Here is a 24,786-nt window from a genome sequence, read left to right as displayed (position 1 = left end):
TAATATTAGGAAGATGATTTCTTTGTTGTTGTTTTTTTTTTTTTTGTCATATTTAAATTTTGTTAAAAGGTCAAATTTTTTTAAAATATGATATGCAAAAGTAAAATTAATATTCCCTGATAATCAAATTTGATCCTGTTAATATCACAGATGTAGTTAAAAAAAATGCTTAAAATGATTATTTACAAAAAATTATTTATAAAGCATGCAAGAATGTTGTATGAAATTGTTTTTCGAAATTTTCAAATATATCTGGTAACTTAATCATTTTTTGATATTGTTTTTGTACTTTCAATCTTAAAAACATATGCGGCATTATAAATATTTGAAGAGCGTTAATTATCAAGACAAAGGGAAATTGTTTCTCTTTACGATAATTTATAACCAGTTTGATATTAACTCAATTTTTGATAACCTTACCAGATTCTATATTTACTTTCTGATTAACGATTTTGTAATATAAATAATCTGTTTTAATCGAATTCTAAAATAAAGTTGATAATTAGCGATCCATGATGAGTATCGCCTGGTAAATATCGTAAAGTATTATAATCTTACTTCTCTGTTAATTTAACGCTCTTGAAGTTCCATTATAGTATAAGAGATAGCAACGTCACGAAAAAGTTGATTTCAAAACATCTGGATTTTGAATTGAATGATGAATAAAGTATATCGCATCTGAGAGCGGTTTATAAAGTTTACGAAAAATTTGCGAAAATTACTAAATTTAATATCATTTTAAAGCAATTTTTTTCATATTATTTTTCACGTCTTTTTAGCGATATCTAATAATTTAAAAAATAAAAAGTATTTTAATTATTATAGGAGGTATGTAATTTTAACATGATTTAGTTTAATAGTTGAAGAAAGTATCTGCCAGACGGAAATTCGATTGCTTTACTAGATTCCATAATATATTAATGCAACCGCTCTCCGATGAAAGACGTATTTCATTCCTTTCTAATTTCAATAAAGAAAGAAATATCCGAAATTCAGCCATTCTAAAATAAACTCTTAAAAACGTTGCCAGCAGTTCTCGTAGCATTAAGTATTTCATAATTTCTACACACATAATTTGTTGCAGGGTACAGTTAAATATAATACATTATGGTAAGGTAGGGCTGAAATTATTCAAGTATTCAATTATTGTTTGGAATTTGCTTTGTGTTTTTTTTTTCTGCTTTTTTATAAATAAATAAATTTACTTTCAAGCGTAAAATTTTTAAAAATACTATTTCAAATATGAAACAAGTTTATTTCTTAAACTAAACTAGTTATTGGACAAATCGACGCTTTACAAATTGCTGCCAAGACTTATGCTTGTTTATCTTATAATTTTCTAGTGTGACATTGTAATTTGAAGCAGAAAATATGAACGACTGTCAAAAAATTACAAATTTTGAATAGAAAAATAACATTTTAGAGATAATTTTTGTTAAAATCACAAACACATTATTATTATTATTAACAATAAATATTATGCATATCAAATTGAATGGCTTTAGTTTTACAATTACAATACAAATTAATTCATTCAAAATAATAATTCGATGGAATCAATTTATAGAAACTTTTTTCATTGTCGGAGCTTTATTAAAAACACAATTTTTTAATAATTACTTGGCTTTAAAAAACAAAAAATAAATTAAAAGAACTAATGTGGGTATAAATTAAATTATTTGCATACTTAAGATCGTCAGAAACACTATTCTTTTTCCATAGATTTTAAACAAAATGATGTTTGGTGTACGTATAAAATCGGTAAGTGCGTTATCAGCTAATCCTGTAGCGTAAAATTAATATGAACTGTATTATTAAGAAACAGATGTTTTTTATGAACTTTTATATTTTTTATACCACAATTCTTCAAAGTTATGACACACTTACGGATTTTAACTGCTGCCCTTTGGTAGTTAATTTAAAGCCTTCAGTCATACTACTTTTGATAATCTTTGGTTTTAGTCGCATATTTAAAACATAATTTATCGAATTTATATAATTTATATCAAGATTGCCATCCAATTAATTGCAACATCTTCAACAGTTACAGGACGCACGGCTGTTTTATGTTGGGGCAAACATTTAAAAAAGAATTATGTCTATGACAAAGTATACAAATATGTGCTCGAACATTTTTCCCGATGCATCGTCACCAATTTGCGATTCAATTTTCTCATAGAAATTTGAATCAAATCCGATATAATTAGAATATTTGTATTGGAAATGAAACTTACAATACTTTGATAATTTTATTTTATACAAAATAATAAGAGATCGAAAATGATTGATTTTAGTATTTGAAACATCATTGTATAATAGAAGCATATTTAGATTCTCATCAATAATTTGAACAAATATAATTTGTTTCGATAAAAATAAATTATTTAAGTGTAAATTAGAAAAATTGAACCCTTTGTACAAATATTGTAAACAAAAAAAAAGTATTAATTTACACACATAAAAATGTTGCATACGTAAAAACGTAATTTGTAAATTTATATGAGAGTCTATAGAGTACACCCGCCTTACGGTTAAATAATAATTATATAATATTAATTTAATTCAAAAACGTCAAATAATAAAAAATAACATCTTATATAATATAAATAATAATATGATTTGTTTTCTTAATTTTTTTTAAAACCTAATTTTTATACAATTTTTTTCGTTTACACGCGTTCCTTTTATAAAATGGTCGTTCGCTGCATTGATATTTTGGTTCCTTTCATTTTTTTTTTTTAATATTTAATATCTAAATGTTTTCTTTAGCTTATTATCTAAGAATTTATTAATTAATATTAATATTCTCAATATAAAGTGGCTTATTATGCAGTGATTTTTTTAAAACATTGTTTTGCATTTCTCCGTTGATATAATTATAATAATTTATAAATTTGATTAATTGACTTAAGCGAAGTACATTACTTTTTTTGTATCTGCATGTACAGTTATCGCTCGAGCCATTGCGCCTGGTGTTCGATCTTCGGAACAACCTGATTGATGTGAACCTTCCCCACTAGAGAAAAACAAATTTTATTTTATAATTATGCCATGTTCCAAAATAAGAGAAATACCGAATCAAATGATTTTACTTTCAATAAAAAAAGATAGATTTTTTAAATTTAGGCAAAAAGTGTGTGGCCTAATGTGATTCTTTTTCTTTAAAATGGCCTAATGTGATTCTTTTTATTGAAAATACAATAATTTAACCCGATTTATCTATGTTTAAAAAACTACTAAAATAAATAATACTGTAAGGTGAAGATAATAACTGAATTATTCAAATATCCTGCATATGCTTAAATATCAATATTGGAACTATTTATAATTATTAAAATTGTAAAATGTAAGTACAGTGAAACTTGGTAAAGTGGGACCTGCATAAGTGAGAAACTTCCATTACTGGAACTCATGCTGAGATCCCAAAACTTTGGCACTAAATTACCTCTGTTAGTGGGACGAAGCAGACCTTAATATCTGGGATTCGTTCTTTCTATTTTATCGTCATAGTTATCTCTATAACTGAGACAGCGAGTGAATTTTATATGCTTTAACCTCTGTAACTGAGAATTGAGATAACATAGTTTTGTTTGTTTATTCACTCATTCTTATTCTACCCGCAAAATTCCGCACTTAACTAATTTTGAGACTCAATGACCTTCAGTTTTAGTTATGCTTTACTATCATACGGATGTTTATTTGAAAAATGCCGAAATGAATGCTCAAATCGTTATCAGTACGTGCAAAATTAAAGTTAATATCCGTTTATGAAAGTGGGAAGACACGCAAAGAAGATTAAGCCTGTGTCAAATTTAATGTGCTAAAATCTACTCTTTGTAGAATAATTCAGAATAAAGATAAAATTCAATCATAATGTTTATCAGAATATGAATATAACTCGAGCAGTGTTTGCTAACATGGGTCAAGCAATTTCGTAACAAAAACGTTCCGGTAAGTGGACCGATAATTAAAGAAAAGGTAAAAAATTTCGCCAGTTATTCTGCGCAATTATTTCTATCGCAAATAATTAATCTAAATAAAATAATAACATACCTGTCATGTTCTTTTTCAACTAAATGATATCGTGCTCTAAATGCAACAAGATGAGCATAATATGCAGGCGCAGGTATCGAAACAGATCTTGTACATCTAACATAAGTATGACATAGTTGATAGGTTAAACATTGTAATTCATCCGAATCTAAATGTGAATCATCCCAAAGTACATGATAGTGTGATGGACGTGAAGTACCCTAAAAAATAGTAGCAATATAATAAAAATCTATTGCTAAACGTATAAATTAGAATAATTATAAAAACTTCAAAATACATACTTGAATTCCTTGATGACTACATAAATAAAAATCGAATTCTGTAGGATGTGTTATACCCACATCAACTGTTGTACCAGCTGGTATATTACCAGATTTACCCGATTGTTCTTTTTTATCAGCACAAAACAATCTTGTGTGATGTCTTTTTTGAACAACTATAAATGTAATACCTGGTTTATAATCAGCTTCTAATTTAATACAGGCTTCACGAACAGCTGGCAATTCATGTTGTAATAAGTGTATAAATTGGCCTGAAAAATTTTTTAAATGAAATTTGATAAAATTTCAAAGTGTTTTTTAAATCTGTGTTAAGTGGGCAAATAATTTTTATAGACGTAGTCCACTATTAAATGACGTTTAACAAATTATTAGAAGATTTCACATTCACTTTGCTAAATTTCTGTCTGTGGCATCGTAGCTCGTAAACGGATGAACTGATTTTGATTTTTTTTTTTTTTTTTGTTTTTTTTTTTTTTTTTTTGTTTGAAAGTTAGTTGCTGATGAAATATAAAAGACTTTCACCAAGAAAAATGGTGATGATCTTTAAACGAGTGAGCAAATTTTCTTAAAACAGTGCTAGAAACACTCTCGATCAAATTACCTTTCAAAGAAACAAAATTTCATTCGTCCGATATGCACAGATAACTTTCTTAGTATATAACTAATCAAATAAAATCAGAATTGTTAGGGAGCAAGACCTAAGCTGGCTAAATTGCAATTGTTACTTTTTTAATCAATAACAACTTTCTAATTTAAAGTGTTCAGCTACCGATTACCAGTTATGGAGTAAAGTGAGCCTTTCGTTGAGCTTGAAAACTAGATCACGTTTATTGTCTGCGTAACTTGTGCGCCTACACACTCAATTTTTTTTGCTTGAGGCATTTTTATCAATAAAAGTTATTTTTCGAGTTTTATGCATATGTCAACTTAAAAAAGACACCTTGTATAGATGAGATAAGAATAAAATTGGTCTGATAGAATTGTCTGCTAGCTTCCGTTGACTCTCTAAAAATCGTACTGTAATTGACTGATGGTATTTTATTATCTACCACTAGCTATAAAACCTAGAGTATAACACGCTGTACACAAGTATGACAAGAAGAATAGAATAACTCTTAGCCCTGTGTATCCATATATTATGAAAATGATCTGGCAATATGCTTTTATTTTCATTTAAATAAAATTAATATTGAGAATTCGCCGCCTTCTCTAGTTTATAACAAAAAATGATGATAATATCCATGAAGCAAGAGTATTTTAGTGAATTTTTCGTTAGATGATTTTATATCTCACTCAACAAAGAACAATTAAAAAATATAAATAATTTTAATTTACCTTCTGAAACTCCATCTCTATACATAATAATTCGATGAGGTTTATAACCACCAGTAGATTTGTAAAACATAATTAATAACTCCCTGTAAAAAATAAACAAGAAACAAATGAAACAATGATTATAAAATTTAACGCCGCACAATGTAGTTAGTATTCATATCAAATTTCTGGTAAAAAGTCAGAAAACTCAATTCTTTTGTTTTGCATTGAAAATTGTTTTTTGGTGTTGTTAGATAACCACTCCATCACAAATAGGCCACTGGAGTTACCTCAACCTCGCCCCCCCCCCACCTGCTCATACGGATGCATGTTATCAGGTAATTTTTTTCATTAAATTTATCATACTCAAAGCTTTTTGTCGAACAAAATTTTTTGTAACAAGGCAAAGTTAGCAACAAGGCGCGAATTAGCACCTTTTAAGATTAAGATAAGGATAAAATAAAATAGCTTAAGGCAAAATTAAAAAAAGGAGCAAGCAATTTTTCAGAAAAACTTTGCAACTTATAATTCCAGTATCACATTTCGTGGAAATAAAAGCAAGCATAGATAAGATAAAAAGTGGCTCAAAAGCAGAATAAATTAAAAAAATTGTAGAATATGAATTAATTTGGTTTGAAAACGAATATGACTAAAAATTTTAATTATTGCCAAATAAAAGGTACTTTTCATCTAAATAATCTTTTTAATCAAATTTGTACACAAAAAACCCTTCATTATATTTTGATAAGAAATTTGATATAAATACTCCATTGAACGTCGTTGGGTTGGATTACATGATTACAAGCATAGATTTTTAATATTTTTAAGCTTTTACATAACTCAAAAATATATCGTATTTCTAGCTTAAGCTGAATATTAATTCAGATATTGATCAAGAACGCTGAATATTAATTTAGATAAGTGGTAGAACCTACCGAACCATAGAACTAAGTTCTTGAATAATTTCTTGTCGATGCTGTTGCACACGAACAGTAGCCGCATATCGTGAAGGATGAGCATCCATGCTACCAACGACAGCTGCAATTGAAGGTTTTTTATTATCACCAGCTGGAGGATGTGTAACATCAGCACCCAAGAATATCAACGGTTCGTTGAACACCTAAAATAATACATGAGTTTGTTAAGAATAGAAATTGAACAATCAAATAACTAAACGTAATATTCACACCTTAGGGCGAATTGAAGGCACAAGGATGCTATTGATACCACCCAATTTGACGTTTATTTTTAGGCACAAATTAGACAGTGTTTGCGGTGATGTCTTGTTTACATTTTTTGCTTGGACGCATTGAGTTGCCATTCCCAAAACAGTATCTCCAACACGTTTTACTTCAGCTAAAAATTGAAAAATTTTTATAATTATATTTCCTAGCCCCAAGTGCAAGATTTAAAAAAATTTTTGTCGCAATTTTTACTACTTGTTGATACGTATCAGTTGGTCTATGAGTTAAGGGGCTATATTCATTTGCGAGCGCAAAAAACACTTTATTAGAAACTTGAGTAATATTTTTATGTTTATTCCTCAATGCCGAGAACCGTTGCAAGGATGGTAATGCTCACTAGATTAAAGAATTAAGGGGTTATATCTAGTTGCAAGCACAAAAAACACGTTTTTGAGTTGTTTTTTTTTTTAGGAGTATCATTTATTTTACATAAATATAAAAAACGTATACATATAGGACATTTCTTTAATTTTAAGATTCCGTTGTCCGATTGCAGAAAATTTCTTTAGTCGATAGATGAATACAGGTATTAATCGAAGCAATAGTCAAAATCTCGCTGACTTTGAAAACGCAGTTTCGAGAAAAATGTAAAATTAGTTTCAAAAGACGTTTACACTCAGTTAAAAACTTTTTTATTTGATGCGTTTATCTACTTTAATATTTCTCGGATCAAAATGAAATTTTCAGAGAATATACTTCAATACATGTACATTCCGGAAAAAATCGATTCTTTGATTCATTTCATGGTTTCCTAAGATTCAAATTACATCGCAAAAATTGGGAAAGTATCCTAGGCGTTGCCAAGCTGCTTAAACATTATACGAGAGGCTCACAACCAATTGTCAAAATATGTATCCTTGATATTTTGAGAATTCACAGTGAGTCTCTTGTATATTGTTTTATATCGTGGGAATTTCTAGTTAACTATTTTTCTTCGTTTCTTGCCCAAATTTAAAAAAAAATCCACCCGCTACATAATTTTTGTATGAAATTTGTGTATTTGAGACATGAATAGCTTATACCAACAATTTTCGAAATAAAACATTGCACAAGAGGCCATGAATTAATAACTCCAATTCAACTCATAGACCACCAGATAAGAAGTCTCTTCGAGTAGTAAATTTTGCGACAAAAAATTATTTAAATCGTTGTCTCTACTCCAAAATGCGAGGATGGTTACATTTAAAGTGCGGCACACTGAATAAATGAATATATAACTTACCATAAACCGGAGTTTTTCCTGGTAAAACAACCACGATTAATTGCAAAGCTGCGAATGTTGATTTCAAATAACGAAACATTGGTTCTACCTAAAAAAAATTGTATATATTTTTATTGAAGATGTATTTTACTAAATCATTATGAAATTTTACCTGATCGGGACCTGTGGCATATTTACAAAAACATGGTTGACCAATAATTGGCATTCCAGCATCATTACTAATTTTTTGCAATTGCTGTGTAAAATTTCTTAAGGCATCCTCTCGGACAGTTCGCTGTGGAGCAAAACATGCAATAGCCCATACTCGAATTTCGACACCGGTAAAGAATTGTTTACCTCGCATATCCCATACGCCTTGATGAGGCATAGCTTGTTGTTTACACTGTAAAAAGTAAACATTAGTAAATGTTTAAAATTATTTTAAAATTTAAAAATTACTTGTGTGCTTAATGATGTCATTCGTCCGCCATACTGTAATTTTGGTGGTGGTAAAACTCGTCCACGAACTTCCATCATACTATTACTAATTGTTAATCCAAATTCTTGTACGTACGCGTCGTTATTGAAATCAGCTCGTCTTACTAAATTATTAATTTCTCTTTCACGATCAGGCGCAGATCTGTCAATATAAATTAATTGATTAAATAAGTGAAAGATGTGAGAACAATGTTGCGTCAAAGATTAAATTTCGATTTTTGTTTTATTTGATGTCGTATTAATTCCAATTCCAAAGTTTTGGATTATTTACGTCTTATGAAATAATTATGCTTCTCTAGAGAAACTACCGAAACGAGCAAGGTTCATAACGTTATTATTTTAATTAGATATTTATTTATTTATTTTTTTTACATTTTAGGTATCCAAAAATTCTGATGAAAAACTTTCAACCCTAAATGGTAATATGTGAGAACTAATAGTGAATTTTTGGTGATAAATATTTTTCATACCTTGCAGTAGCTTTAATCATAGTTGACGTTTGCATATCCGTTAATTTCTTAATACACCGCTGACCAGCAACAATATTACAAACTTCTAATGGCAAGTATGTATGTTTATGTTCCTGACCAACCTGAAACAAAAAATTAAGTTTTTTTAAGAATTTTTGTGATAATATATTAAGATATATGATAATATATAATCTTCTCACTATATTTACTTTGTAAAAAAGGAATCGTAAGAAATATAGTACTAAGATATGTTGAAAAAGGTGTAATGGAATTAATCAAAGAATATTCAACTATGAAAATAACTAGGGTAAAACGAAAAAAACTTACCTGTAAGCATGGTAGATGAGGATATCGAAGTTTCATTTTGTATTTATCAAGAAAGTATTTAGCTACCGTACATTCAACAGTTTGTCCATTTTCTAGTTGTAGTGGAAATCTATTTAAAAAAAACACTAATTAATTTATAAAACATATACAGAAATAGCATATTACGATTCTAGACCAGAAAGTTGGCTTTCCTGACGGATGTGCAACATTCTGACCGTCTAGCCGAGGAGAGTACGGTATAACAATCTTTTAAATAGCGATTTAAATTTATGCAAATAAATTTTAATCGATTTTCACTATAAACAATCACATATGCAAACGATTAATAAATTAGAAAAAACAACATACGATTGCATTTGAGCTGGCCTTCTTGTAACATTACACACACGATATTTTCGTCGCATCGTTCCACAATGTGTAATTTCAATTTTTAATCCTTTAATTTCCTTTGTAAATTTAACACGTTGACTGTCTGTTAAAGGTTTCCGCTGTTCATTAATGTCTCTTAGATCTAAAACTTCACACATAAAATCGATAACTGGTTGTGCTTTATAAAAGGCTGTTGCTGATACATCAATATTTAACATCATTTTCCACTGACTAGGACGTACTGACTGATGAAAACCAAACCAAACCTCTCTCCCTCCACCTAGAAAAGAAAATTAATGTTATTTTTAAACATTAATATTTTAAATTAAACTTTTAAATTAATTCCTCATTAGGAATATGTGAGTTGCAAAGGATACATATTCCAAAAGAAAAAAAATTGAGGCTGAAGTGATATAGTCATTTTAATTACAAATAATTGCGAGCACGTTTAGTAATGTATAAACTAGCAATTCAGACTGTAATTACTTACCAAGCGGATGGTAATATCCATCTGGTGTACTGAAGAAACTTCTACCTACGGGAGTATAGCTCATAGATGGTAAATGTCGCATAACGACATCTAATGCAGAAATTGCTTCGTATGGAATTTGACGAGTTCTACCTTCTAATGCTTCTTCAAGACCAAATAGTGACACTTGAGCTACCCATTTGATTGTCACTCGAAACAATCTGTCTTTACCTTCACCAGGTAAAGTTACTTCTAATTCTTCTCGTACATTACCAATAGGAAGTGGATCTCTCGTGTATAAATTATTACGCCCGTCGAATACTGGTTTTAAATTTCCGAATATTTTTCCATACGCATGAACCATAGTTTCAATAATTTCTCTGTTAACCTAGAATGCACAAAAATATTTTATTGAAAAACTTAATGTGAGTACAATTTGGCTTTCCCTGAAATATGAAACTCTGAATTCTTGATATTTCTGCTTTAGTATTTGCCTAAGGAGAAAAGTAGCTTATGGCAGACTTTTATTTTAATTTTAAAGATCTTTCCAAAAAATACTCTCGAACTGTTTCGCAAAGATCAAGAAACATTTTCAGGCGCGTAACAGGTCTGCATCACCGTTGTTTGCATAAATACCAGATTAAAAATTAAAGATTTTTAAATAAAGAAAATTGAATACTTATTTAGTACGAATTATTATCGCCAGTTGGCGGGATTGTAACTCTCTTTATCTAAAGAACTTTTATCATATTTTTTTAATAGTTTAGCTTACCTTTCGTGGACATTTATCGGGTTGTATATTTACATCGTAATGATGTACAAACCCTCTTGGCATAGTAATTTGAAAATGATTTGCCCGTAATCCAATTGGTCGTCCTTCTCTTCCTAAATTCGGCCGCCTCGGACAACAAAATAGTGGTTGTTCGCCAGCTGATGGACTTCCTGCAGTGACGCTGGCAAGAGCGACACTTTGCGTGGAAGAACTTCCAGGTTGTGTCGCTGCTTCTTCAACAAACAAATTTCCCATAACTCATACAGAAACATAAAAAGTTTCAAAATTTCCAACATTTACTTTTATTTTTAAAATAAACAATGCAATAGTAGTAAGCATAGAAGTTTGTGATTATAAAAAGCTTGTTTATGGTTGCAAAGCAATTTTTGTTACTGCATTTTCAAAATCATAAAAAGCTAATTTTCATTTTAGTTAAAAAAAAAATTTTTTATATAATTTACAAAAAAAAGAAATTTGAATCGCAAAATTATACTTTAAAGGCTATACAAAATACTTTAGAGCAGTCGTAGAAAACTTCTATAATTACGTGATTTCCATTGCTAAAACGAATTTGACAATCTCAGAAAATTACATGATTACAAATCTCAAAAAAATTTAACAAAGAAATATAGGAAATAAGATTATTTACATGGCGCCCAAAATACCTTATTATTAGTAATACTCTTCTCCATTCGAAAATTTAAAAATATTTTAGCCGATCACATTTATTGTACCAAAAATAATTTTAAATTTTTTTTGTAATTTAACAATAAAAGGCAGAATTACAACATCCGACGAAACTCGATTTGACGATTTAGTCAAAATAAATCGAAAATGGAAAATACCAAATTTCGAAGCCTTAAATGTAAAATTTTTGACGTAGTTTTTAAAAAATAACTACAGCAAGATTCTTTTTTTATTTACTTGATTGGCTAAAATATTTTTAAAAATAGATTATTTAAAATAAGTCACGACGGTAATGATAGCCGTCCAAATATATGGTTAATAATTAGAATAAAATTTTGATTTAAAGTACCTAATTTTCTTAGCTTTTTCATAAGAAATTTTAAAAGTATCAGAAAATTAATATAGGTCTAAAATCAAGAGATATTTAAAAAATAATTCTCTTATCGAGTTCAATTCATAAAAAATTTTATTTGTCTACTGTAAACATATTTTGAGGGGAAGAGATGCTATTCATGAAACTCAAAAACTTTACGACAAAATCTAAAACATACTCGCTAGAAATATATGTTTACAATGACTGAACGAAACTTTTAAGCCCTAAACTCTTTTTAAAAGAAAAATTAAGTTGATTTGACCTTTATTAATTTTCATGACATGTAAGCCTAAAAATTATATATTTATTCACAATTTACTGGTCCGTCCATAAGTATGACCAAAACCATCGTGACAATCCCTAATAAAATGGTTCAAAATCTACTTGATGTAATAAATTAATAGCAGAATGATAAATGACAAATTTTCAAATCAACTTGTTTTATATTAATGCACCATACAAACTTACGTGAAAATTGATCTGAAACAGACGTCTGGGTGCCAGGGCTCCCCGTTTGTCTTGGTGGGCTTGAAGTCCATGTTTCTACAGGAAAAAATTGGAAGGTCGCAATGATGAAAATTAAAATAAATACAAAAGTAACACAAAAACTACTGAAACAATACAATTTGTCAATTGTATAGTTTCCGCACTGAATTGCGCCAATAAAAATAAGTGATCTGATTAAAAAGATTTTTTACGTAATTTCCGCACTAAAAAAGAGAATGAAAGCAAAAAGCTGACAAAGTTTCTAAAGGCAAACATATCTTTACCAAATCGGGTTGATTACAAACAAATTTAGAAAAACAGCCTGACTCAGGAAAAAAGACCACGCCAGTTGGTTTTTTTGTTTATATCGAAAACTTTGAGGTTTGGTAAAAGTTGTCATGTGATTTTGTTGAGTACACTCTTTAAATAAACATTTCCCACTTGCTCCCATAAAAATAAACTGGCAAGGAGTTTTTTCTGTGTTAAACCCTTCATTTCATACTGTATTATGTTAGCCACATAGTTCGAAATTCGAGTATATTAGAAGAAGTGAAAAAATTTATATTCCATTTTTTCTTGGATTATGTTGACCCTTTAATTTAGTGCGGAACTTACAATTTACGAATTCAGCAACAATCTTTTGAATAAGTGATTTTAATTTACTTTCATTTATGCAAAAATGAATTGTGTGGATTCATTTAATTGTCAGATCTGCTGATAGATGCGGATTGGTTAAATAGAAGTTTTAAAATATCTGTAGGAATAAAATTAGAGTAATTTTTGTACAATAATTACAAAAAAGTTCGTATTTTATACATTTAAAAGTTAGTTAAGCAATATACACTTATAAGTAGAATAGACTAGCTAAGAGTTATATGAAGTTAGCATCACTATATGTAGATTCATATTAACATTAAGCTATTCACTCTTGACATCGAATGTACAGGATGAACACATTGAAAAATTTCGATAGTAATGTTAATGGTCGCTTTGAAATGTAGACCATTTAGAACAAATAATAAAGGAAACGGTTCAATAAATCACTCCCGAGAAATATAGGAGTGCATTTAAAGAATTTTGTAAAATAACAATTACATGTATAGAACATGAAGGTGGGTTGACGTTGAGGCAAAAACGAACTGAAGATAACCATTGTTACTTACGTCAACAATAGTAATTGTATTTGTAATGTAATGTATGAACAAGTGAAAACAAACAATTGACTGAGTTAATTGTTGAAATATCATGCATAGTCAGTGTTGATTTCTTTATCACATAACACATACAAACATGTGACACATACATAACTGATAATCAAGTATAGTAAATATTATAAAATTTCCGCCTAATTGGCGCCCTCACGGGTAAACAGTGATGTTTACGAAAAAATGTTTCAAACAAAAGTTGTTTAATTTTTGATAAGGAACATTTTTTACATTTAAACTTTTGTTCTATCTCTACCGTCCACAGACGGACGGACGGACGGACATACGGAAATGGACTAAATAAGTGATTTTATGAACACCTATGACAAAATTTTTTTCCTAGCATCCTTATTTTTAAGCGTTACAAACTTTGGACTAAACTTAATATACTATGTATATTTCATATATGCATGGTATAAAAATAGATATTTTGTTACATATTGTACATTAAATGTGCCAATGTACATAATGAAGTACGATATCTGATTAATTAGGATAACAAATAACGGGTTTTATAAATAAGATTTGCAAGATTTAATTTAAAATTGAAGTGATCTAATATTTCTATCGATAGGAATTTATTCCTAAACAGTTATCTTCAGTTCGTTTTTGCCTCAAGGTATCCACTTTCGTCTTTTGAATACACTTCAACTCATCTCGAAAAAGATTTCTTGAACCGTTTCCCTTAATATCTGTTCTAAATGGTCTACATTTAAAACGAACATTAACAATTGCATCGAATTTTTTTAATTTGTGGACCACCCTGTATATTCGATGTCAAAAGTGAATAGCTAAATATGAATATTTATAAAAAAGTTTTTCATATGGAGCCAACTTAAGTAGACACTCTGTATATTAAAATGAGATTCAAATAACTTACTGTAAATAATTTACAAAGAGTGAATAATTATAAAACAGACTAAATTGATAGTTTTTAAATGAAACATTTTTTTTCCTCAGATGGCAGAGAAGTGGACGCATACCATCGATCATAGTAGTGCCACAGTCAATAGGACAGGAAAATAACGTCCATCTGGATCAATTAGAGAAGCGAAGATCAGTTCATAACGTACCACGCAGTATAAACATTAAAGGGGTACTCAGTTTTGGTACAATTTTAGCATAAATCGTTGAATCGTCGGGTATGTAACTGATGGTCGAGTAGGCCAATTTTTACCTCGAATTATACAAGCTGACTACAATTTTATAAGAAACTTGCCTCGAATACTTCAAGGTACTACTTTATTTATTCAACGGACATCATTTTTTTTTATATTGGGTATTTTTGTTTAATTTATTTTTTTACTATTTGATTTTACATTATTGTAAAAAGTAATTGGAAGCTGGAAATTGGAATTTTTATCTGTAAACATCATACAATTAGATCGCTGGTTGTGTTTTACAGGGTAACACTGAAATATCTTTACAACCAAGTTAAAAGCAGTTCAAAATAAGCCGATTTAGTAAAACTTACGCAAGTTGCTTAAAAAATTATAATAAATATCAATTCATTATCATAAAACGTGGGTGGAGAGCCTTTAGAAATTAAAACTCCCCAATTTGTACTTCAATAGACTCGAAGTATTTTAAGTATCTATAAAAATTTGATTAAATAAATTGTTTACTACAAAGAGGTACTTTTAAATACAAAACCGAGGGACTGGGCTTTACGATATTGAATTGATATTCATTCAACTTTAGAACCGTATAGCGTATACATAGACTTATATATTGGGCTTCACTTTATCCGAAAGAGCGTTACACAAACCCACTAGGACATCCTGTATATTATGTCTTCTTAATTTATCATTTTTAAAGATTTTATCGGCTATAATATTTTAAAAACGATAATTCTTGCTGCCTTTTTATGAATAAGGTCTAGACCACATACAGATAAAGTGATAAACCTTAACCTTAATCGGTAAACACATACATAAATTAAAGAATTTTGAACCTAATTTTATACATTTGGGATGGTTTAACTATTATCAATTTTTAAGAATTAGTTCAAAACATAAATTAAAAATATTGCTTTTATTTTGAAAATTTATTTTTTTGTAAAATTTTACGATAACGGGGTATTATTAAAATTACTTATTTTACTGATTTTTAAAAATTAATAACGAAATATACTTTTAATTATTTTCAAATTTAAATATAAATAATAAAAATTTTGATGAATATATATTAAAGCTCAACGAAATTATGACAAAGGAGGTTAAATTTTTCAATATTAAATTTAATATTCGAAAAATAAAGCCTTATATTGAGGGAAATAAGAAAATTATTTATATTTATAATGACAATTCCAAAAAATCCAACTTAAAAAATCCGATTACCCACAATTTAGCTAGAAATTCATTCATCTAAGCTCTTATGTGTAGGGTATTCCCCGAACCATATTTCACAGATAAAATTTTAGAACTACATATTACATCCGATATTTCGAAATTAAAGACGATTTTAAAAACATTTATTAATTTTTGTTATCTTATCAAGTTCTTAAAGAATCCATCAAAACTTGTCGATCAAGAAATGATAATATTGCTACTAAATGCACTGGGGGATATTATTGTTCATTAAAGAATGTAGACAACATATTACTGTTATATCATCGTTAAGAAGAGTAATGTTACTTAAGCAAATTGAAAGATGCTGAATTGCAATATAACATTAAAATCAAGTTTTATCATTTAAAATTTTCATTTAGATTTTATGTGTTTACGTTATTTATAAAGAAAAACCCATTAATTCATGATAATAATTCATTGGAAAAGGTATGAATCACTTAATAACTTTTCCGAACATTAAATTGTAAACATTGTAAAATGATATCACCAAAATCGATTAATAAAAACATAACCTCTGCAAATGAATAAGTACCTGTAGATTAGCTACAAAATTTGTATATATACATAAAATAAAGTATAAAAGCTTTAAGAAGCATTTTTTATTTTTAAACAAAAGTTAATTTTTTTTTTTATTTGGGTATACAGCAAAAAATTTAGACAAAAGATGTATATATGTACAAAAAAACACGCATTAAAAGCCGTTTGTGTACAAAAAGTATGACATACAAAGTAAATTAATTGAATATCTAAATTCATTTAAATGCCTTTAATAAAGTTTTCGTCAGTAAAAACAATTAGTAAAGCATTAAAATTATGTAAAAAAAATTTGCAACATGCAGCTGATTGAACTTATTTAAATTGTTTTTTAATAAACGTATACTTGTATGTATTTTAAAAAACAAAATTTTTTGTTACTTACGATTGCTAGGATACATATTTGTTTAAAAAAAATTTGACACCAAAATATTAAATTTATGACAGTAAAATATTTAACTAATATGTATATATACACACACTATCTCACAAATGGCAGACTTTATACTTCAATTTATAAATCTTTGAAGAATAAAACCGTACTAACTACAATACAAAAAGTAATTACTAATTATGTTGTTCATTTGTAACATTTTTAATATTTAGAATATCTGGTTTATATTATTTATTAAAAGAAATAATGTACGAACAATGTAACACTCTTCATTATTAGGAAATTACTATGTGATGTTCGTAGAAAATTGTGCGTTGATAAATCCAATATGGCTTCCTATTTGTATAAAGCTGCGGTTACATGTATATATTATACCAAGTTTATCTATAGGTGTGTTCTTTATTTGAAATATTTCATTACATTGTTGAATTTTTGTCTTTTAAAAGGCTAGTGTAAGATAACATAAATTAAAGTCAACGTTTGCCTTTACTTGATTGTATCTAATATTTTGTTTTTGTTTTTTCTTAATACTTGTAAACAAAATCTTATATCACAATTAATATGCCACGTGTTTATTCATTCCCCAGGCATAACAAAACTTTAAAGATAAAAATGTTCAAATTTTCCTTGCCACGATAAACAGTTAGGGTAGAAGTCTCGCTCGAGCTATCAGCTCCTATCTTAACTATTATTATGCCAATGAAAATTGCCTTAAATGACGAAATTTATTTCTAAGAAAGGTTGTCTATTATCCAGCCAAGCGGAAAAAGTATTCACTTCGAATCTCTTTGATTCCAAACTCATGACCAATTAATGATTTTTGGCGGCTTTGTCACTATTGTCACTGTATAGTTTTTTTCACCAAAATATTATTAATGTAATACATAGTACTAAAACTGACATATATTTTCAAATTTCAGTTCGAAACAAAAGTGTAATTGGATGACAAATTCTACCTGAATTTCCCAATGAGTGTTTTTTCCTTGTATTATGTCATTATATCTCTTAGGAAAGTGTAATTGAGGCTTTATAATATAGTTTTAATACAATGTGCCTTTAAGTAGAGGACATTCACACCGTCACTAACTACATCTATTTTAAAGCGATTGAACTATTTTGTACAATGAGGTATTTTTATTATTTGTTTTCAAATATTACGTTTTAAATAAAATAAATTGTGTTTAAAACGCTTATAAAATTACAGAATAAGTTTCGAATAAAAATTAGGAGTACTATTACGCGTGAACGCAAATTCTCATGCAATTTTTGATAGCTGCTAACTAAATTATCTGAATTCGAATTCAAAATTCTTTCACAGTCGGTGGTTTTAGATTAAATTAACAATACATTTCTTCGTTAACGAGTTTTAATTATTAGAATGTAACCATATGATTAATTAAATCTACAAAAATTTAATTTACAAAGTAAAGTAAAAACTTCGTTTTAATTTACAAAATCAAGTAAAAAATTTGTTTTAAATTAATTCGAGATTTCTGTTTTAGATAAGTAAGAAAAAAATTCAAAAAACATTTGGTCAAGTGTTTTTCATTTTCGAAATATATTTATACAAAAAGAACGTAGGTAAATTTATTGCCGTATATTCTGATTAGCTATTAATATTTATGCTCATATTCGGAGTATGAAGTTAAAAAAATGTCAAGAAAAGTCGCAAATCTCTTAAATTAGTTAATTTGTTTAAACAATTTCAAGATTCGTTAATATAAAAATCCAATCTTTTGTTAAGCAGAAAAAAATTGCTAATTTTGAGTTTTTTTTTGTTTATAACAATTGAATGATCAAAAATAAAAGTTCTAGCCTTAAACGACGTATTTTGTTAACATCTTAATTTTTTGGATCTTAACTTTCTTTTGGCCGGCGCACTGTTTCCCTTGAAAAGTTGAAAAACCTCAAAACAATGAAAATTGCCCCTAAAAATCATAATTTTTAACAATGAACTCAGAGTTTGCAAATTTTTTTGTCACCATCGTATTCAGTGCATTTTTTATATAAATAAAATATTGAATAAACTGGCCTCTTTAATTTTCAATCGTAAAAAAAGTTGGCTCGATTAGGCTAGAACAGTGATTACTGTATGTTTCAGTTCCAATTTCTGACACCTGCAGTTTCGCAGGGGAGTATTCCGGGTATATCTTTCTTATAAAAAATTGTATATGATACAACCGATAAAAAATTGTTAATAAAAAAAACTGATCCAAATTTCGTCTGCGAAATTGTCATAAGTTCCAGAATTTTTAGTAAGATATTTCGTTCCCTCCTGAATGTTTTAATATTATATAAATAATGAATTTGCTTACCAAAAAAGCGAAGTTTAATAAAACTCACGAAAACAACAAAAAGTATATAAATCATATCACTGCATTCAAACAACAAATAAAATTTCAAAAAACATAAATATTAAAAAATGAACCAATTTGAATTGTTTTTTTTCTCCCGAAATGTAAAAGAAAATCAAAGTAAAACATTTTTTTTTTTTTAAATAAAAAATAAAGAATTACTAATTAGGTAAGTATTATAAATGGTATAGTTAGGTAATTATGAAAACAAACATACCACTGCACTGAACACAGTCAAGAAAACTTAGTGCGGATATATCGGGAATCAATTGTTGAATGCTAGCGGCTGTAGCCATTGCACCAGTCGACATATCTTCTGTTGGCATTGTTATGGGCTGTAAATCAAAACAAAGTTAAATTAATATCAACAATTCTATGAAATTTGAGAATTTGTTTACATATTTCTAGGAATTTTAACATATAATATTAAACATTTATTTTAAAATTTTAAAACAATGTAGTGTAGTATTTTACAATGAAACAATTTCATTAATATTCTGGTATAGCCCAGTCAACAAATTGAAAATGGTGAAAAAAAGAGAAAATGCTCTTAAAAATCTGTGCGATAGCTCTTTCGATTCGAAATGATGAATATTTCATAAACTATTAATTCTCCAATCATCTTAATAGTGTTTCGCCTCGGAATCTAACGGAATAAGCTGAATTTTTGTACAAACCTTTATTTTGAACGTACAAATGTTGTCTCAAAAGTCACATACGGTCACGCGTGCGCCTATTATTATATTAATATAATATATTATTATTTATTAACAATTATTAATATTTATTGCCATTTTATTATGATAAAATTCATAAACGTATTATGTATAATCTAAGGAATTTTTAAGGGAAAAAATTTGATGAAAAAATAATAACTAAATAAGTTAACTTTGATTTGATTTCAAATGCATTATGTCACCTAGCCTCCGGACTACTTCTATTGTTAACTTTAACTTAAATGATGCAACAGGTGCAACGTATACACTGAAGAGGCAGAGGGGGTTCAAACAGAAAGATTCTTGTTTTACACTTCTTACAACATTCGAATACTCCTTATTTCATTTCGAACAGAATTTGAACATTATAACGGTTTTAGTCAATCTTCTAGAAGTTAATTATATAAATTTATAATTTGTTTCGTGTTGAAACGCTTTTTATCTACAATCCACTTTGGAGTAGAACAAAGAAATTGAAAAAGCGTACTTTTAAATAAGTAAAAATAAATGAAGATGTGATTCTGCACAAAGGCGTCGTCAGTGGAGGGGAGGGGTGGCAAGAAAGGCCAGTTGTTAATTTTAAATTTCAATAAAACATCAGAAATTTTGAAGTTAATATTTCTTTATCGTTCGAGGGATCTATCTGAAATTTTGTAAATAACGATAAAGAAGGGCATAATTCAATATTTTCTCTCTATTTGATTTCATTTTCCCTTTGCTCTCTGTTATTTCATAATAGGGTTTCAGGTATAGGTTTAGTACAATGACGGTACAAGATGTACAATAAAGGTTACAGGGTGCACATAGTGCTTAATACAGGGTGCAAAACAATATGCAGGATACAAGACTCACTACTTTTTCTATATGTACTGTAATTCTTCAGCTAATAAACTAAAAACTCTTCTCTTTAGTTTTAAGTATAATCAGAATTTCAGTGTACTAAACCTTAAGAAATGTTTAGCGTCAATTACAATGCTGGTATGGTATAGAGACAGACACTACAGTATCTATGTAAGCATAAGTAATATTACAGTATTTAATAGGGCTATCCACCAGAAGTATTGTGATATAATCCACCAGTATGTGCAAGACGCCCATCCTGCATTGACTCGTCCACATTTCTATTGCTAATATATATAATTTCCGCAATTCTCAACAGTACAGGCACGTTCGAAGGGTGTCCGATTATTAGATATGTCGAAATAAGTGTCGGGCTAGTGAGACTACTGTAATATTATAAGTAATATCAAAGATAATTTGAGCGATAATTCTAGGATTTTTCAAATTAAATTCCGATTTTCCCCCAATTTCCCAAATTAATCATTGTGGGTAAAATCATATATTTTTACGAAGACCTTCAGACTTTCTTTTATAAGTATTACTTTTCTTTTTTAAATATTAAACTCAATTCAATGTACAACTATATGATAGTAGTTATGGAAAAGTGATAATACATGACTTTATTCCACATTATTTTTTATGCTTCATTTAACTTTAACGCAATTATATATTTTTGCAAACTTTTTTAAAATTGCAAGAAGCTATTTTCCCGTTTTTTATTTAATTATAGGTAGGTATACAGACAAAAGAAATTTTAATAAAAAGTAGTCCTTCCTAATTCTTACATTAGAAGAACTGTTCTGTTGAAAAATATCCCATCTCTCTGCATAAATTTTTAAAATATGCTTTAACAAAAGACTAGATAGACTACATCGGATTCTCAAGTACATTACATTCATCTAAATAATAAATAAAAAAATATTATCTAACTTATACAGCTATTGTAGCACTTTAAGAATTTAATTAATTACCAAAAACTTATTTTAATGTTAAAAACTTATCTTCTGAAAGTACGAAGATACGATAAAACAAAAAGCCATGGGGTCTTGCGGTGTTTTTGTTTACAAAATGAGAGGGAATGAAGAACATTGTATTACGTAGGTTTTACAGATACCTGTAAAAAATCTTGGCGCTTTCTCAAGGCTACTATTGTCACAGAATATGCGGTATATTTTTATATTTAAGATATTCCAATATTTATCACATACATGTAAAATTTTATAAAATTTATTAATAAATATATTACCTAGTATGATTTAATAACATTGTCACATGAATATTTTGTCTAAACACAGAATTATGAGTTTTTAAAATGATGAAACATTAATTATACATATATTACTTAATAAACTAAAATGAGCTATTTTAGTTTTCATTAATATTTAAAATACATTAATTTTTCACAATCAGTTAATTTCATTAATAAGTCAATTTGAATTTTTACACATTTTTTGCGTGAAATATGATATGAAAATTTTCAACTTGTTCATTAAATTATAATTAAACACAATCGGTGTTTATATGAAACTTCTTATTATTTATTAAGTTTAATTGATCGATTTGGATTTAGAACCAAATAAAATCACTTATGTTTACAAATAAACTGTTATTTTTTTTATTAGAATATTCCATAAGTGTGATCACTTTATTGCGCACTTTTTATATACTATTTCAAATTTGATTTTCAATAAAACTTGACACATCATCAAAATTATTTATTAATATACACAATCAAATAATTTTTTATTCAATTCAATTTTTATTTATTAATCGGTTCAAACAAAACGCATTTGCACTTGTTTGCATGAATACAGATATAATCTAAATTTAAGTTCAACCAGCTTTCTGTACTTAATACGCTTGCGTTTTATTTATGTTCGTACCATGGTATTTGTTGCGTATTTGCAAATGAGTATAAAAAAAAAAATTCCAAAAAATAACATAAATAAAAAAAATCAAAATCTGTTAACAAAAATAAATGAACTAAATTATTTATTAGGAATGGATTTGTAAAGGAAAACTTATTTAAATAAAATAAAATTTATATTAATACAAAATATTTTTATTTTTGCCTAAGTAAAAAGTTACATCAATATTATAATTAAAATTTAATGTTTTCAAAACAAAATAAACATATTTGGCGGTAATTGTAAACAATACTCCGTTTGATTGAAATGATGAACTCTACTTTTTGACATTTATTGATCGTTTAACAATGACCTTGAGGATTCGTAATATATTACGATTTGGTGTAAGCATGAACCTATGTCAATAGAAAATGAACCTAGATACTAAATTGATGTGACAATTAACCTAAAAACAAATTACCGTGCATCGAACACGACAACTGTAAAAATTTTAGTTAAGGAAAAATATTAACTCGAAATACATTTTTTAACATAAATTTATAAAAGGATACGTCGTTTTGTACGTTTTTTATACATAATACGGTAACCACATTCTCGACATCTTATTGGATCTCTAGCACGAATTTCGTTTTCGTGATGACATTCTATTAAAAAAAAATATTTTATGAATTTATGGTGTATTTTTTATAGGTTATTAATTTACATACCGCCACAAATATAAACCATTGGTGTTCTTATCACTGTTTCTTTACTTGAAGATGGCTCAGACATTGTAGTATAGATTTTATATTTAGTTAAAAAATTATTTAAAGTGTAAATAATAATAAAACAATTTTTAATAGTTAGCAAATTTTCCGAAATATTTTGAAAATCTTCAGTTGTTTTAAATTTTTAATTGTTAAGTTAGATGCATACTAAATGTCAAGGTGACAACTTTATGAATGTTCCTATACATCAATAAAAATTCCCTATTTATTTTTTTTCTTTAGGTCAAATAAAATACTTTCTTTAACTTTAGATCTAATAAAATACTGTACCACTCATACATTATATTAGGCACGCAGGAAATTTTAAAATTATTTTTGTATGGATGATCAAGTAAGTTTAGGTAGGTAAACATGGTATAAAATGAATGGGAAAGGAAGTGTCATTCACTCCGAGTCACTAAAAATTCCATATTGATACCCCTACTATATGTCAGCGTTCTATTTGGACCCATTGAAAGAACCTTTACGGGGAGAGTGAAATGCATTTGTTCTCCGTATGATAATAATCACAAGTTGCACAGAAATGTGCGGATTTGCCAGTGTGCGAGTGAGACATATATTGTCTACTCTCTTTTGATTTCGCCAGACATCTCTGGATTGGCCCTACAGAAGGAGTATTGTAAATATTATTTTTCAAATGTAAATTATCATAATCAAAGATATTGTAATAGTAATAATTAATTATTTAAATTTGTGAGACAATAATATTAAATTTTCAATGTCAGTCTTAAATGCAATCCATACAATTATATATGCATCCATACAATTCTATAATTAGTGTATCGTTACCATGGAAACGAAACTCACGCACGGAGCGGATTGACTGACTTAACCATGTACACAGAAGCAATTTACTTTGGACACATATATTTATACTTCCTAAAATTCAGTGGGCTGTCGAAAAATTAAAAAATTTTACTTACCTTTTTATCTCGAACTATTGTTGTTGACGCTTAATGTGGATGCAGAACTTAATAAAAAACTACTACTGGCCATTATATTAATGTATATTTCAGAAAAAGGCTATAGTTTAATGGAGTAAAGATATTAAACGAATCTTTTGAGGTGGCATCTCTTAGACCTTGAATGAGAATTGATGACATCATAACGTGCTAATTGGCATGACTAAAATAGTTCGTATCAGAGATGTTGCGCATGTAGATCTCTTAACATCCGTGGAAAAACTCTAGTGGAAAAGTACGAGAGATTTGAA

General features: G+C 28.1%; 2 protein-coding genes across 2 annotated transcripts; both read right to left on the bottom strand.

The window, feature by feature from the left end:
• Positions 1-2,700: 2,700 nt before the first annotated feature.
• On the bottom strand, positions 2,701-22,313 carry LOC123299050 (protein argonaute-2). Its single transcript, XM_044881195.1, has 17 exons — positions 22,185-22,313; positions 19,600-19,717; positions 12,527-12,601; positions 10,999-11,231; positions 10,248-10,614; positions 9,737-10,037; positions 9,389-9,497; positions 9,062-9,183; positions 8,553-8,733; positions 8,266-8,496; positions 8,115-8,202; positions 6,838-7,004; positions 6,584-6,768; positions 5,670-5,752; positions 4,335-4,585; positions 4,054-4,253; positions 2,701-3,016 (listed from the first exon to the last, which is right to left on the bottom strand). The coding sequence occupies exons 2-17, from the start codon at positions 19,706-19,708 to the stop codon at positions 2,908-2,910; spliced, it is 2,811 nt and encodes a 936-aa protein (XP_044737130.1). The 5' UTR covers positions 19,709-19,717; positions 22,185-22,313; the 3' UTR covers positions 2,701-2,907.
• A 768-nt stretch (positions 22,314-23,081) lies between these two features.
• LOC123298443 (DNA-directed RNA polymerases I, II, and III subunit RPABC4) lies at positions 23,082-23,644 on the bottom strand. The gene is made up of 3 exons (XM_044880443.1): positions 23,514-23,644; positions 23,358-23,450; positions 23,082-23,285 (listed from the first exon to the last, which is right to left on the bottom strand). The coding sequence occupies exons 1-3, from the start codon at positions 23,575-23,577 to the stop codon at positions 23,263-23,265; spliced, it is 180 nt and encodes a 59-aa protein (XP_044736378.1). The 5' UTR covers positions 23,578-23,644; the 3' UTR covers positions 23,082-23,262.
• Between the last annotated feature and the right edge of the window lie 1,142 nt (positions 23,645-24,786).

The sequence above is a fragment of the Chrysoperla carnea genome, chromosome 4 (assembly GCF_905475395.1).
Source record: "Chrysoperla carnea chromosome 4, inChrCarn1.1, whole genome shotgun sequence".
Classification (NCBI taxonomy): domain Eukaryota; kingdom Metazoa; phylum Arthropoda; class Insecta; order Neuroptera; family Chrysopidae; genus Chrysoperla; species Chrysoperla carnea.
The sequence above is the reverse complement of the archived record's forward strand: the minus strand, read 5'-3'. Positions and strand labels throughout refer to the sequence as shown.